This window comes from Brachyistius frenatus, unplaced genomic scaffold, assembly GCF_029030835.1.
Source record: "Brachyistius frenatus isolate BFR_SWC_R1_liver_20210118 unplaced genomic scaffold, ASM2903083v1 Contig_11, whole genome shotgun sequence".
NCBI lineage: Eukaryota > Metazoa > Chordata > Actinopteri > Embiotocidae > Brachyistius > Brachyistius frenatus.
In genome coordinates, this window is record NW_027210610.1 from 1,837,476 (window position 1) to 1,855,000 (window position 17,525).

Sequence of the window (17,525 nt, forward strand, 5' to 3'; positions counted from 1 at the left end):
TCTGAACCGCTTTTGAGCTCCCACGAGAATAAGTTTCTTGTCATAACTTCATAAAAGCAAGCTTCAGAATGATTAATGATTTTTAAAATGAGAAAGAAAATACTCCCAAATTACGAGAAAATTTGAGAAGTAAAAAGACTTTGGAGTTGGAATTACCCGGATTCACTTGTTTTTAGATGAGTGTGAGATGAAATGATTAATATCAGTCATATCTTTATAGTGCTGTAGTTGTAAGCTACCACCAGCAGCAGTGTGTGTGCGTGTGTGTGTGTGTGTGTGTGTGTGTGTGTGTGTGTGTGTGAGGGTGGGAGGGTTGGGGGGGCAGCTAGCGTGAAATTGTCCACAAGTAATAAAATTCACCTATCATTAAGCGTGTAGTGACATGGTGAGAAGGTCAGACATTTTGGGACATAACAAAAACAGGACTTTCACCTGGACAACCAGTGTTCAAGTCCGTTAAAAAGCTAAAGTCAACATGGATTAGTAACGTAAGTAAGTTACTTATATAACGTATTTAATTTGCATAGTGTATGTAACGTTACATTAAGCTCCTGGTTCTAACCCAAACCATGATCTTTTCCAAAGCCTAACCACAAGAGTTTTGGTGGCTAAACCTAAAGCACTTTACTTTTCGTGTCAAGGCGAAGCTAAACGTGACACTGACACGGTGTCCTCTAGTGGAATGGCGTGTGTATTACACGCTTTGGTGCGATACAGGGTGATACCAGCACATCTGAAGCTCAATAATTAATACGTTATATACAAAAGAATCACGAGGCGGTCTAGGAGTAATTGAAAGGCCTCAATAAATATTCCTGGTTATAGGTCTATTTACAAAGACTCTTTTCTGCTCCTGCAAAAAGGCCCAAACGCACAAACTTCAGCTGCCTCGGTGTTGAATCCACACACAAAGTAAGAAATGCAGAGACGTGCATGCGTGCGCACAAAAACACACGCTCAGGCACCACAAGGGAAAACTACGTCAGCTCCTGGGCACACAGTACAAGCAGCCACACCAAACGTGTCGACAGACAGACGACTACCTTCATGATAAAGACTTAAAAATATTCCCCTCAAAACGTTTTCCCCTGGAGCTCTTCCACTACTTTCCATGTGTACCTTCGGTCCAAGCGATCTGGTTTTGACATAAAGGCTATTTTTCAAAGGTCTGAAAGAGACGCCGGCTTTGACAATATATCTGCCAGGGCTAATGCACTTCAGAGGAACACTTATACACTCACTGTCTGTGCACTGTTCCTGGTGTGTCCGTGCTCAGCCAAACCAACGGGACAAAGACAGACAAAGTCACACAGGGGAAAAAGAAGGAGTGGGCGTTTCCCGGACTTAATCAAATGCTAAAACACACTCACTTGTCTTGCACACACCCATGAGAACCTTAGTATAATATTTAAAACGACATCATTCCCCAGGTCGAACCGGCTCACGTGCACAGTGTACACAGCCTGATTATCAGCCCTGTTTTAAACTTAGTCACTGAGGAGGGTTTGTAGTGGTCTGAGAAAGGGAGAGGAAGAATCAAATTCAGGAAAGACAGACAGACAAAAGCAGGCTGAGGAGGGAAAACAAATCCAGCGAAAGTTTACGACAATGAAAAGATGAAGAAAGATGACTCGAGGGGGAGAAAGAAGAAGATAAAACACGAAGACGGAGCGACGGAGCGAGGTGGTGAGAGAGAGAGCTTGGCCAAGTGCTTACAGGAAATAGTCCTGTTTGATGAGTAAATATTGAATCAGCAGAAAACCCATCTCTGACTCCACCTGACCACTCCCTCCCTGTGCTCCTCTCTTTCTCAGTGTTAACAGTAAACAGAGGCATTTTACCAACGTTATGAGGCATAAACACAAGCTTAGGAACATAACTGAAACTGCATCTGCACACTTGTATGCAAAGACAGATCTGAAAAACTGAAAGGGTTCAAGTTAGTGGGGGATTGGTTGAATGGGGAAAGCAGAAAGTTAAAAAAATTTAAAAATTAAAAAAAAACTCCCTACATTGTATTTTACTTCTACTACTAAGTCAGTGGTCATCTGTGTAAAGTGTGAATTTGCTCCGGATTCTTGGTGAGGGGTATGTCTGGGCCTGCTGCGATTTAAGATGCCTGCAGGGGCCCCTTCACTTCCCTCCTTCACTCTCTCCCTTCTCTTGATCTTTCTCTCTGTTGCTTGCCTCGTCTTCGGGCCCGTCTCTCGCTTTCAAAGAATGAGCGATTAGAGGGATCTGCGGGTCAGAGAGCGAGGTCTTGGGTTTGACCTTAGGTGTATAGTGTCGTTCTATCTCTTTTCTCTGTGATCAGTCACCACCGCCTCCCCGTACCTCCGAGATGACCTGCTTTACTCACTCAGAGTGAATATACAGTATGTGTGAGTCAGAGTCTGTCTGTGTTCACTTTAAGAATAATTTAAGTTTATTACAGGTTTTTTTTCCATCAGTTCTCGAGTAGTCAAATAATCAGGCAGGCAGCAAGCCAACATTTTACCCTAAATATCTAAACTACTTCCTTTTTCATGTTAAACTACAAGTGAACAAATCCAAAATCAACTATAAAACGAACAGACCACATACGATAGATCAAAGTAGGTTTGTCCAACCAGCTGGTTGGTTTCAAACCTCTCTGATTGTCTGTGAGTTTGTGTTTCTTGGCCTCTGTATAAGCTCTCTTTCTAGCAATGCCGCTGCATTCGGAGATATAAATAACTGACTTGGCGATTAATAATTAGGACTGGAACTAACCATAGTTTTCACAATCCATGAATCTGTCTTTCTTGATAAATGCATTAGCTGTTTGGTTTCTTAAAATGTCAGAAAATGGTGAAAAATGTCGACCAGTGTTTCCCAAACCCCACAGCGCAGCCTAAAATGTCTCGTTTAGTTACGACCAACATTCCCCAACCAAAAGATATTCAGTTATTATTTTTTAGGACTAAAGGAATGAGAAAATAATCACATTTAAGAAGCTACAATCAGAGAATTTCGCTGAAATGACAGATTAATTCTAATTCAATCAACTAATCGTTTGCTCAATTAATCATTGTAGTTCTAGTCATAATAGTAATAATAATAATAAAAATAATAATAATATAGCTAAAACTATCTGAAAACAAGGGCAACAAATTGGTTTGAGGCTTGTTGTCTGATCACATCTGGGCATTTAAACTTGCGGGTCGTAGCATATTGTTTGACATTCGTACATGTACATACAAAAAGCGAAAGGAAAGGGCATATATCTGTTTGAATGTTAATATGAAACATCCTGACCCATTAAAGCATTCATCACTAAAGAATTGTGGTTTATTTGGTCTCTTCTGACCCTCAGAAGAGTTTTTTTCAGATGACACACTATGATCTCCCCTGATTGCCTTGCTACAGGACACATTTGATCCGTTTCAGATTCTTCTTAAGCGCACAGTTTACACAAAAACAAGCAGCTGATCAAAAGACTCCGCTGTTATTGTGTCATTTTGTGGTGCTTTGTCAAAATGTGTATTGTATAAGCCTTTCCAAGCAAAAGAGACAAGATCCGTAAAACCACTTGCTATTTGTGTGGTCTGCCGCAATTCAAATTTGGAAAATCGAGTTGAGTGCACTGCCGTCTCCAGCAAGCATGTTTGCCGGAGTTGGGAGGCACGGAAAATGTTCTGCAGCCGTCTGTACAAGTACGGTCGGGGACCTGAGATTTTATCTTGGAAGTAGCTGATCAGTCAATGTCAAGGCTGGGGAATTCCTCAGCGACTCTATCAGATCGGACTACTCGCAACCATCAGCAGCAGACACGCTGCATTAAAACTACTCCAACAAGCACAATTTATTGTACTAAAAAAGTTTCTCATGTACGAGAGTACATGTACATTAAAATTTAAAAAAAAAAAAAAAACCCTGCTCAGAATATTTCACCGAAGAAAAAGAGAATAATTAAGGCATAATCCATCCGGACACTCGTCTCTCACATTTGAGGCTGACTGGCGTCCCTCTGCTGCGAGTTATATCACTGGCGCTTAATTTTTTTGTGTGAAATAGTTCCAAATAATTAGGTTATTGCGGTGAGAGTTATATTAAAACACAAGGGCAAAAATGGCTGCTGTTACGATCACGTTTCCTGGCACACGCTTTTTGTGGCTGGTACGACTGCGTGAACATCTGTTTGCTGCACGAGATCAAATTAGGGGAATAATCAAGGCGTAATGTACACCAGTTGTTTAGAAGGCCATTTCAAATGGAGGGCAAAGCTGTGTCACTAATCACATCCTCTCTGTCCGCATACTCGCATAACGTCTGTGAAATGGAGAAAGACGGGGTTGGATGATAAGAGGATATGAATGTGTGTGTCAGGGACAGAAAGTGAGGAAGGCTGAAAGAAAAAAAAAAAAAAAAAAAAAAAGTCAGTGCAAGTTTCAGGTGCCTCTTAAACACTAATCACAGGCTGATGGCTTAACAGCTGGGTTATTTTTTTCCCAGATGAAAAGAAAAAAGAGAGGTTCAGAATGATCACAGAGATCAGAGAGATTTACAACAACAACAAAAAAAAACCAAAAAAAAATGAAAGCAAAGCCACACTATTTTCAGGCCAAAGCGGATCCACGTACGACCAATTCATGAGACGGCTGTCACTCTGCGTCTCACTGTTAACATGGACACCGGTCTGCAGGGCAGTTCCACACCAGTCAGTGAGAAACCTGCGGACTATACGGATACGCAACAAATAATTACCAGATAAAAGTTCAAGCAACGTGCACACTTATTACAGGAAGACTCCAGGTCACAAACCTGTTAAAGCCCACATTTGCCAGTTGAGGTTGGATAGTGCAAAAAACAAAACCCTAAAATATAAGGACCTTTACTTTGAAGGGGGTTCCTGTATCCCAGTATCATGACAAGCTGCAGAAAAAGAGTTTCAGTGCTTCAGAGTTTATATGTTCTGCCAAGAAGGGTTAAAACATGCAAAAACAAAGTCTCACCGCAAAAATAAATAAACAGTCCACAAACCTCTGGAATGCTAATGATGATCTAAACACAGCCCAATTCATTCTGCATTAGCTGTAGCCTATGGTACACTTTGCCTATAATGTGTTTTGTCACGAGTGCATTAGCTTCCCACTCTGAGGAAGTAATGTGCTAATGCTAGCAGACAGGCTTGAGGTTAAGTGTGGCCAGAGGCCCCTCAGAGAGGTGCCAGGAGAGAGCTGGTGGCCCCATAAGCTCTGGCCGAACAGAGCTCTCTTAGCCCCTTTGCGCAACACAGCTAGCCATTGTGCTAGGCTGAAAAAGCGCATTAGCCACTGAGAAAAGGGCTTTTCCTCTGAAACCCCCTTTGGACAACAAGCAAAGCTCTGCCTGATAATTCAATCACTCTCGGAGCTGTGCAGGGCCGACCCTCTTCGCAACCTTTCCTCACCACCCTTCTTTTCTTCCCTCCCTCGTCTCCTCCATTAGGTAACTGCCCTATATTTTACAGATGCCGTCATTCCTGCCGCTTATCAAAGGACAATAGAGGAATGATGCCTGTGAGAGAGTCATTGACATTTGAATGTATGCGGCAGTGTGAATTATGGCTGTGTGCAACGGGTAGCAAAAAGGGCATAAGAAGATAGAGATATAGTGTGTGTGTGTGTGTGTGTGTGTGTGTGTGTGTGTGTGTGTGTGTGTGTGTGTGTGTGTGTGTGTGTGTGTGTGTGTGTGTGTGTGTGTGTGTGTGTGTGTGTGTGTGTGTAGAGGAGAGGAGAGGAGAGGAGATAAAAGGAAAAAAGGCAGGGGGGCAGTATAAGAGTAGGTTGAAGGAAAGGATAGGACACTCATAGAGGGGAGTGTGTGTGTGTGTGTGTGTGTGTGTGTGTGTGTGTGTGTGTGTGTGTGTGTGTGTGTGTGTGTGTGTGTGTGTGTGTGAGTGTGGGGAGGGGGTTCTTATCGCTTTACCCTTGTCTTGACTTCCTTGAGGGGCCTTTGAAGAGAGCAGAAATAAAGATACATGCGCCGGCACATCAGAGAGAGATTTAGATTATGCCAGTGTTTACCCAACTGAGTGCTGCATGGCTGCTGGCGACAGCCTGCTGGTTTTGAAGTTGTTATGGCCCAACTGCAGCTTAAAGCGCTCGCTGCTCAAAATATAACCCCCCCCCCCCCCCCCCTCCCAATGCTGCAGAGACGGGTGTTCTCGCTGCTCGTGTGTCAGTGTGTGTCTGTATGCAAGTGTGCATGCGTAGTGCCAATTGGTGTAAATGTCTATGGGAGATAGCATGTGTCCTTGTATTCCTAATAGAGTGTGTGACGCTTCCCGCACGCATGTATGTTGTATATATATATATATATGTGCGTGCGTGTTGCACTCTGAAAATGGAGCCATCCGTCGGATTATGGGTAGACAGACCTTTGAAAAGGAGGGCCTGTATTTACATAAGCAGCCATGGAAGGGGGGGGGGGTAAAAAAAAAAAAAAAAAAAAAAAAGGAAAACCTGTAGAAAAGAAGGACAGAATGTGAGAGAGAGCGACAGAAAAAGAAAGAAGGAGAGAGGACTAGGGAAAGAAAGATGAAGGGAGGGAGGGGGGGGGGGGGGGGTCGACCACACTTGCCAAGCCACTCGGGGATAAATCCTGTGGCTGGGATCAAGTATTGTGGGCAGGGATTTGGCCCTGGGTCCCCTCAAAGCAAATGGAAAATAACAGGCTGCAAGTAAATAGGTGGCATGGTAATGATAGCTCTGTCAAGTCCTAAGGTGGAGAGAGGGAGGATGGGAAGAAAGGGGGGGGGGGGCAATGGAGAATGAGAGAGAGACAGATATGAGGGGAATGAGGAGACTGGGGGCGTGATGAACGAAAGATGAGTGTGGAAAGGTGTGATGGAGGAAGAGAAGAAAAATGGAGGGTCAGAAATAAGTGGAGAAAGAACAAGAGAAGAGCAGAAACCGGGGAAAGGGGAGTAAGGAAAGATGGAGAGGCCTGAGGGCTAATGGAGAGGGTGATGGGTTTTCTTGTGGGAGCCCCTGTTGGCAAAGCTTGCTGCCGTTTTGGCACTTGATGATTGCACGGGAGATGGGTGCTGCCAAAGCCAGTGTGTGTGTGTGTGTGTGTGTGTGTGTGTGTGTGTGTGTGTGTGTGTGTGTGTGTGTGTGTGTGTGTGTGTGTGTGTGTGTGTGTGTGTGTGTGTCAGTGTGTGCCTGGGGCTCCCACTTCTGTCACATCTGCACAGAAGGCTTGCAACTCTGTCTGATTCAGTCCCTCTCATATTTTAGCTTCCCCTTTCTCTCATAAACTTTGTCCATCTTCGCTAATATTTCCTGAGCTCACGTTGGTATCGATAGCTTTCCCGACCACCATGTTGGCTCTCCTCGTCATCAGGCTTGGGCGGTGTCCCTGCTATCCTAATGAACAACACCCTAGTGCATACTTTGGTTCACAGTAAAATATCTACTCGGAAGTTGCTCCCGATCAGTAAATTCCCCACCACAAGCGTACAAAGACACACTAACACATATAGACTTCTTGTAACCTTGTGTCCTGATGCTGAGGTCAGGAACAGGAACGTTTTAACTACTGGAGCTTTAGTGTTGATTATGGCAGCACTGAGATGTAGTTTAGTGCAGGTTAGGTATAGATATATACGGTGTGTTATGAGCCTCCACAGTGTTCAGCTGAACAGTTCAGCATCTCCGTTACAAGTTCCGTTTGTATTGGTCGATTCCACACCTCATTTACGTCCGACCCTTAATGGAGCAAGACACAAAGTGAGGGCATGGAGGTCGAGGGAGCGGAGGAGTGTGTCAGATCTCAACTCTGCAAACAGCACTGAGTGTATTCCAAGGAAATGTCCCAAATTCATGTTTTTCCTCAAGGAAATATAGTCATTTTCTTTCACTTCAACTACTTTACAACAATGAAATAAAGCAATTGTTTACCCGTTTTGAAAGCATATTGTCGTGTAACTCTGTTTATGTGAATTTGGAAGTATAAATTTACTGGTCCTAAATATAAAAGATAAATGTGCAAAGAAAGCTCTACCTTATCCACTATAATTATATCAAAATATATCAGTGCATTAATATCTTGTGAAAGGGTCGTTTGTCTTTTTATGGTTAATGTAATGTTTGTGTGTATGTGTTTGTGGTAAAAGGAAATACTTGTGTGTGTAGTGAAATAAACAGGAGCTGAATCATTTAAATAGTAGAAAGTTTAAAATGAATCAAATAAGGGGAAATCCACTAAATTGTTATCTGATTTAAAAGAAAGGACAAAGCTTGAGGTACCTGTAATGTGCCTGGGGTCTCAAAGCAACAGAGACAATTGCCTCTTTGAAAATTTAAGAATAGGACCGTCCTTGTGCTCATTTTTCAGCCTCCCACTGCCAAGCAGTTAATTAACAAGGTCATTAAGCTGCTCTGAGTGAGTGCTATGCTGCCAAGCTAGATGTGTTTTACACACCCCGTCTAATAAGCCTGCGTCCTCGCCATCAGAGTATCGGCACCCCTCAAATGACTTTCCAATAATGACAACCAGCTCCCCAGAGGTACTGCTTCTGTGTCTGAATCTGTGTGTGTGTGTGTGTGTGTGTGTGTGTGTGTGTGTGTGTGTGTGTGTGTGTGTGTGTGTGTGTGTGTGTGTGTGTGTGTGTGTGCGTGTGTGTGCGTGTACACGTGTGTGCGTGTGTGTGTGTCGCTCTGAAGGAGCTAAATGGCTGGCACCTGGCAGCCTGATAGAAAAGGTGCAGCAGTCAATAGCAAGCATGTCTGCATGGTATCCACACTCGCTCTGGACTGCTGCCAAAGGCTAGCGAGGGGTTTGTCACTGTCATTATCCTTATCCCCACCACACATGCCTGCTGGATGTGAATGTGTGTGTGTGTTTCTGCCACCCATGGAGTGTACTGACATGCCCCCTTGATTCCTGCAGACCACCAGCGCAGAGAGGAACCACCTGTCTGTCCAGAAACCAGCGCACACACGCTCTGCCCAACATTACCATATTCATATTTACCCATGGTCACTGCATTCCACTATGGGCTGCTTAATGGGATGGGTAACACACACACACACACACACACACACACACACACACACACACACACACACACACACACACACACACACACACACACACACACACACACACACACACACGCACACACAACCCTTCCTTGAGGTCTGAAAATATCCTTTCATATTTCTCCTACTGGCCCAGAAGTACGTTCATAAATGCCATTTTTCTCCCTAATAAGTCAAAAGAGATGGCACTCGTGTGTGTAAGCCGTTGTAGCAAACGCTTCTGTACCGAGCAATTACTGTAGCTGCTGAAACAAGAGCGCTCTGTGGGGAAAAGCCAATTAGTCCGCCGTGGCAGCAGGTAGCAAGCCGGTTCCATTCATTATGATCCCTCATAACACTTTGCTAATGTAATAGCACAGTGTTAAAGCTGGTGACAGACAGCAGAAGGCTTTAATGATAATAACGGGATCAATAGTCGGGGTGTTATTGTCAGATACTTCCATATTCATACAGGCGCGTGGCACAAAGGATTTAATCGAAAACACTAATGAAAGTTGTGCACGTCTGCGTTTGAGTGTGTAAACAGAGTGTGCAATACATGGTATTGGGTGTGGATATTTGGCTGTCTTCAATAAAGCAACGTGCACGTTTGTGGGTGTGTGTGACAGTGCAATCAATCCATAGAGATAATATTCAGTTAACTAATAAAGCTGCAGGCAATAAATGTAATATCAATATGTGCGACTGATCTTCTCCGGTGCGTAACCGAACATGATGATTTTCAGATAATGTGATGTGAGGACGTAACCCAGGAGGCTGCAGCTGAAGACAGAGAGACGGCGCTGCGTTGTAGGCCTAGATTAACCCTTATGCTCTGCTTGGTCAAAATAATTGGTCTATTGTGGTTTGCCAAAGGAGGCTGAGGCAGAGGAGCTGGACAGCTCTGAGAAAAGGGCGGAGGAGGAGTCGAGTCAGAGGAAAGAGACCAGAAAGAAAAGACGACGGACAAAAGTCTCAACAGGATTTTGATGGCAAAGAAGTTCAGCATTAAAACAAAATGGGAAGGACTGGCTTCATGAATGTTTACGTAACATTATCCACTTCATGGACAACGCCCTTTCACATCTGCAGTTTATACCTGCATCATACATGATTAGACTGCAAGCATGTCGAACAACAGGAAAAGGTCAAAACCTATTATATGGCTGAAGCATCAATAACACGTTAGAGGGCTTTTAATTTGTAGTGGAAACAGGAAGTCATGGTATTTGGCTGACCAATGGTGACTTCATAATGCCAGTGCTGTTCTTTCCTCGTTCGCAAAGGCCTAACAGGATCAGGATGATTATTACCCAAGTCTCTACAGATCATCTTTCAAACTATATCAAGACGATCAAATGGGCAACAATTCATGGAGGAAAAGAAGGTCCACGCATCCGCGGTGTCCAACAAAGAGTAAATTCAGGCCCAATAGTGTAACTTTGGTTACCACCCACACACTCACTCTGACTGAGTCATTCAGTGACTGACTCTGGCCCTGCTGTTGCCGTCCACCCAAGACTAACAAAAATACAGGTGTATGAAAAACACATCCAGGTTCCAATCCAGCGGGAGGGATGTAAATGCATCACCTCACCAACCAACAAGTAAAAACCAGTTTCCAACACACAAGCAGTATTAGGATTCAGTTTTGAAATATATAAATGTATTTGCTTCCAAATGACAAAGGCAGTAATCAGCTATTTGTGTGGATAAAGAAATCACTGCCAACATACATGTTGCATCGAGATTGTACATGTTTGTTTTTCACCTGATATGATGTGAATTCTTTTGAAAAAGAAATGGGAGTTACAATGAAAAGGTGTCAATCTGTCCGAGCTGCAAACATAACGAAGATATGAATCGGAATTACACTGTATGTTGTTGAACATTATTTTCTGGCCTTGAGAATTATAAGCAAGAAGGGAAAGCTCGACTATTTTCTCTGCGTAAACACAAGTCCACACAAACACACTCAGCAGTCGACACTGGAAGCTCTGCCGTGTTTGAAATCCATCAAGGACGGCGCTTGGCTCTCTTGCCTCCAATCTAACATTCTGTAAATCCCCACTGTTCAAGCTCCAAACAATCTCACTCTCTCCTTTCTCTCCTTCCTCACTGCTCGGCACTGAATGGAGGCTTAGCTAGTGTGTGTTTGTGTGTTTGTGTAAATATGTGAGAAAAGAAGCGAGACGATGGGAGAGAGAGAGAGAGAAATGATCTGCCAGAGTTTCTATGGCTGTGTGTGTGTGTGTGTGTGTGTGTGTGTGTGTGTGTGTGTGTGTGTGTGTGTGTGTGTGTGTGTGTGTGTGTGTGTGTGTGTGTGTGTGTGTGTGTGTGGTACGCCTGCAGTTATCTGCGTGCGAGGTGGAGCAGGAGTGAGAGAAAGTGAGCCGACGTGAAGGGCAAAGATGGTGTTAATGTTGTGCTTGTGTGCAAGTGTGAGTGTGCACTCGTGCACGTCAGGAAACTGTGGTGTCCCTGGCTCTCCACTGTTTGCAGACAGGAAATGTTTGTCCGGGCAAAAGGGAAGAAATCTTGCATGGCAAACACTCAGGAGTGTGGGGCCACACACACACACACACACACACACACACACACACACACACACACACACACACACACACACACACACACACACACACACACACACACACACACACACACACACACACACACACAGATATGCGGGAACACACACACACACACACACACACAGATATGCGGGAACACACACGTGCTCGCAACAGTGTGAAAACAGGAATCTGACGGGAGCTGCGGCCTCTGTGAGTGAGGTGGAGGATCTGGTATTGAGGAAGTGGGAGTGACTGGGTTGGGCACTAACTGTTCTTCACTTCCCTCCACGCTGACTGCCAAGGCGAACTCCAGCAGATAGAAAGTCAATACACTGACCCCCTCTGAACCTGTGAGAGCAAGGCCACAGTCTGCCAGGCCTGTCCACACTAATGCACACAAACTGACTGCACCTCCAACTTCATGGCTTTGGTTCATATTTAAGTAGCTGACGTTCATCGACGCTCCTCAGTCTGTGGTGAGACTCGGCGCTTGTAAAAATACAGAATAATACTGTGATGATCTGAGTCATAGTCAGCGGTGGTGCTGCGTTTACATTCATTCTACTTCATGATTCCACTGTACTAGATTTTAGAGTATAATATTGTATTATATACTCCACTATGTACCTGTGCTGTACATCATCTATAGCTACAAGTTACTTTGATTATACACACAGTACACGGTGCAAAACTCTTCAATGCCATTAACATGATTCAAGAGAATTTATGTCAAGTTCATATTTAGTGTGACAAAATGTCCTTTTTCTTTTAATTTGATTGTATTTCAGAATACGCTGCGAGAAAAAATATTTAAGAGTTGACTGGTATTGAAATGATCTCACTGCTCTGGCTAATTTTTCCACTTGAACTTGAGATTTCTTGACTAGAGCCTGAGCGATATATCGGCCGACCAATTTTAATCGATTGATGTCGGTCTGTCACAGATATATATCTGGGGGTATATGTTGACCGATACATGCCGCCATGAAAACTTTTTTTTGATAGAACATAATGCAGAAAAAGATGCTTTGGGTGTAACTTAGAAATTGCTCTATTTCTGTTTTGTTTTTTTCAATTCATAATTATTATCGTTGAGTGCATGATTCGGATTGTCTCCTGTGAATGTGTTGTGAGTTGTTAATTTTCTGTATTTTAAAGGTCCATCTACCGTGGTGTGTCGCATTGTTTATGCTACATACTTGTCCCTACACAAATAAACATTGGGTAAAAAAAACAAAAAACAATTACATTTACAGTCAAGTTTACAGTGTCAGTGGTATCATTTTGGACAATAAAGTCGATACATTACCATCAGATTTTTTAGTTTTTTTTACTTCTTAATATTGGCATCAGTCCCAAACATCTAGTATCAGTTGGGGCTCTATTCCTTACAAATCATCCCATAAAATGGTGCTGACAGGTTTATGCATCAGTAACATAACAATGTAAAAGCAGCCACTGTAGAATCAATAACTACAACTTGCTGATAAGTGAGGTAAAGCTATCAATGCAGAACTTATATAATGGAGTATCAGTATATGGTCACACTGTCGCTTTTACTTGAGTAAAGTATGTGTATATGCCTTCCACGAGAAGAACTGTTGTGGCAACAGATCTTCTCGTGCATAAATCAATACACCACAAAATTGCTTTTTATTTCCTAATGATAAAGTACTTTTCTCTGCGTCAGACTTATAAGCAGCTTTGCAAGTCAGTTCTGGAGCTTTTGATGGATCGCACAAAGGAGTTGTAGCATGAATTTTGGCTACAATAACTGTATTTGAGAGATTTATTTCAGGAACAGTTGCCAAATTTTTGTTCCCTAAATAAACAATGCTCCTTTCTGGCTGTCCTGCCTCATTTCCTTGTGATCTATGCTGATGTTCCCGTGTGTATATGTGTGTGCGAGTGTATGCTGATGTGTGTGGGTTTGTAAATTAAGGACAGCGCTAGAGGCAGTGTGTGTTGGTGTGTGTGTGTGTGTGTGTGTGGCAGCTTCTATATGTTTACCAACACACATCTTTCAAACAGGGATGATTCAAACAGGATGAGATGAAAGTGTTCTTTTACCAGTAGACTCACAGGCACAAACATATGTACACAGACCACACACACACACACACACACACACACACACACACACACACACACACACACACACACACACACACACACACACACACACACACACACACACACACACACACACACACACACACACACACACACACTAGGGGAGCTGTGCTGCAAAGCATGTGCCACATCCCCACAGGTAAACCAGGACACGCACAAAGAAAAGTAAATCCTCTCCCCACCTCTTCTCACTCAAAAAAAAAAGCAGCCGGAGCGAGACACAGATCCACATCTGAAACACAAACCGGCACAGAGGAAGCAAAAGTGGTAAAAGTTTACTCACTTGCTGGAGACGGCGTGCTGTACCCGCTGATGGGCAGTCCTGGCAGGGCCGGAGGCGACAGGCTCCCCAACATGTGGGGGAAGAAGTAGGAGTAGGTGGGCATGGGGAAGCCATTGAGGTGGGGGCCCTGCATCGGGTTGCCCTTTCCAGCCATGATGGCTCAGTCCACCTCGAGTCACGAGTAGAACAAGATGTACCAGAGCCAAATAGGAGTCAGTATGGATCCCTGTGATGATTTAATTCCCCATAGGGATGCCGGATCAGGAGTTACTCCAAAAAATTGCCAGGCCAAGTGTGTAAAAAATATCCTTAAGTTTGAAAAGGTTGTCCGTAAAATGTCTGCTGTAGATGTCACCAGGACAAATATCCTGTCGGTTTCGTAAATGTGTGTGTTGAGGGTTCAGTTACTAAGGAAACAAAGACTAAAAAAAAAAAAAAAAAAAAGGAGACACGGGGGCAGAAGTATAAAGGGGGACTGCAGAGTGTTTTATCCTTCCTTTCTCTGGTATTGTGAAACGAGTTAAAAGGCCTTATTTGCAGGAGGCGTTGGAGGGGCAGGGAAGCAGCAGGGCCATTCCTTATCCCCAAGATGAAGGCAGGGAAAGAGACAGGAGGCAAGTTGAGTCAAGAAGGGGGGACTTTGATGGCAGCAGCCAGGAGTGGTGATGGGGGTGCTAGTGGTTTGCGATGTTTTCACACGGGCGCGTAGATTCACTCTTCCACTGCGGAGCACTCCTGGGGAATGCGCAGATCACATGATGCCAAGAGGAAGCTCCTCTCTCCTTGGACGGGCCCCCTTCTTTGCAGTTGTAAAGTCTCTGCCTATGAAAAAAAACAGAAGGAGAGAGAGAAAGAGAGAGATCATTTAGTGCTTCAGTGACAAGGTAAAGAGATCACTTCCCTTTGTACTTAAGTGCTTGAGCAAAACAGTTCTTTTCTTTTGACGCTAATTAATGGTAATGTCTCATATGAAATGTTACAAAAACACCCCATCCGCCTTAATTATCTAATGGGGTGTTAAAACTGCAAAGAGAGCAGTGGGTGTGTGATGTCTCCTCGCTGCTCTGTGCGCTCATACACACGCTCATTAGCGGTGACAGGCTACAAATACAGTGGGAGGCGAGCCAAAACAGAAATGAAGAGAGCAACACAAAAGAAAACTTTGCTAATTACACCGGTTGCAGGAGCCAGAGGTGAAACCCAAGGCGCTGTTCGGGGACCACTGGAGATTTTTAATGCGGCGTTTAACTTCTAAATTAAGAACAAGACGTGAACACACAGACCTGTAATCACCACGGAAAGCCTGAGCAGACATGAGCGCGCTGACAACTATCCACCCAGAGAACACAGTGAACATAAAGTGCTACATTTGCATCACAATATAGAAGAGCAAGAGAAGCTATTTCTTCAAAATAGCTTGTCATTACATGGGCGCAACTTTTTTGTTTTTGTTTTACTGTAAAGACCTTCTTTTGAGTCAGTAACACTAAGAAGCACTGAAACACGCACAGAGACCTGAATAAAAGAAAGGAGTATGTGTTTTTGCATGAGCAGCGTTGGTAAGGAATGTAGCACTCAAGCATCAATCACACCGCCAACATCATGGATGAAGTCCTGTAAAGCGAGAGGGTTCAAGTCAGACATGTTGTTGCGCCTGTTCCCACTTGTATGATGTACATAAAGCAACGGGATATGACAAGTGAGAGGGGCGCGCTAGTGGCAGGCAGCCACGTACAGACGGGTGACAAATCTCAGGAAAATTCGACATTCAGTGTGTCTGCAAATGTTTGGCCAATCGGGAGACAGCAAAACGGCTTCCTCGATCGTGATCGAGCTTAGATGTGACAGGTATGAATTCCCTCACGGTATGTTCATCTGCACAGGTTCAGACTCAAATTTCCTCCATCGTCACTGGAGCAAACAGAAAATGTGTGTGTGTTTTTGCTGGTGTGAGTCTTTGTGTGCGTGTGAAGGCGAGAGAACGAGTTCCCAGACTGTAGTAGGAATGTGCGTTTTGAATGGGTGCGCGAGTGTGTATAGTTACGGTCATGTATGTCTAGCTCTGATTTGTCTCTTAATCAGATGGCTGGTTTTATGGGCTTGGCCTTCTATCAGCTGCCTTATTTTTATTTGCTCATTGCCAAAGTGCTCTGTGTCATAGTGAGCTGGTGTGTGCGGTGGTCGGAGAATGTGGGCTAAAGGGTGCACGTGTATTATGTTGAAAGCACGAACAGATTTATTTATTTTTAAAGCCCATGGGTGTTGGGTATAGTTTTATTTGCTTTTAAAGCCTCTGTGTTTCCTTACCAGCCACCTATTAAAACCAAAAGGGAGAGAGGAGTTACATACTAAAAATGGGCTTTAAGATATTAATTCTAGTTCCATAATACACGCTACTACACAACCATTACCATTATAAAACGGCGCCTTCATACACTCTGCACATTGGCGCAAGGTTGTAAAATGCGTCGGCATTGTCAAAAAATACACACTGACGTGATGTAAAGTCATATGTATTCTAATGCAATACCCAGAGGCCGTACACGCTGAACTGGGTCTTTCAATGAGGAACTACTGGGACTATGGGAGACCCGCAGGCTGGAAATGGGCCGCGTCTTTCACCATTATCATTACAGTGTCGAAAGTGGGCTCCATAAGAGGCGACTATGAATGATAAGTGGCATCTCTCACCATCGTGCGCTTACACCAGCAGCAACGTTGCTGTGGTGCACCCACACCTAAATCCTTTTACTGCTGTCACGGTAAATAGTCGGGGATAAGCAAAGCGGTGGCAGGGTGACCAGCTTTTCCTATACTTTGTGAGGAATGGCAATAGATCAAAGGCAGTCAAAATGTGTCACATGACTTTTGATTTGGGGTAGCGTTGTTTAAAGACATTGAGCTTTAATATAAAGGTCATTGGACAGTGAGCTGCCAGCACAGAGAGCATCTTACTCCTAAATTTAGGTATTGAGTTAAAGTAATCATATGTGATTCAAATGTTATAAAAATTAATGATATGAGTAATCTAATAAAGACCAAAAACTTAATTATTTTTCCTATTATGCTACAACCAAAATGTTTAAATGGTAAACATGAATAAAATTGACAATTCAAATGAAATCAACATCATAGCACCTGGTAATTACACCACTGTGTGTATGCACTGTGTATCAGTTTAAATCAAGCAGCAACCAACAGTGACATCACCATTGGTTTGTCAACTGCAATTACGAAGCCTCAAAATCGACTTTATGATAACCGCCATTTTGCTAGTTGAGAGCCGTTTGGAGCCAGAAGTGACCATGTTTGTACGAGCTGGGGAGGAACGAGCGGTGGATCTGACTCAATCTGATTGGAAACCAGAGGACACTATGCCCCGCCCTCCGACTGCGAAAACCTGACTGCACCTCATGCCTGTCAATCAAACAGACACACCGTCAAAAACATGGCTTTTTGTGCTCTAATTTCTAGTTAATGATGGGATTATTTTCACATGGACTGCCA

At 43.7% G+C, this 17,525-nt stretch overlaps 1 protein-coding gene across 2 annotated transcripts in view; it reads right to left on the reverse strand.

The window, feature by feature from the left end:
- Positions 1-17,525, reverse strand: part of raraa (retinoic acid receptor, alpha a) — a 143,411-nt gene that overhangs the window by 63,962 nt on the left and 61,924 nt on the right. For both annotated transcript variants that reach the window (XM_069691428.1, XM_069691427.1), the window contains one exon: positions 14,019-14,840. In XM_069691428.1, the coding sequence (XP_069547529.1) occupies positions 14,019-14,172 (154 nt within the window). In that variant the 5' untranslated portion in view covers positions 14,173-14,840. The remainder of the gene's footprint in view (positions 1-14,018; positions 14,841-17,525) is intronic.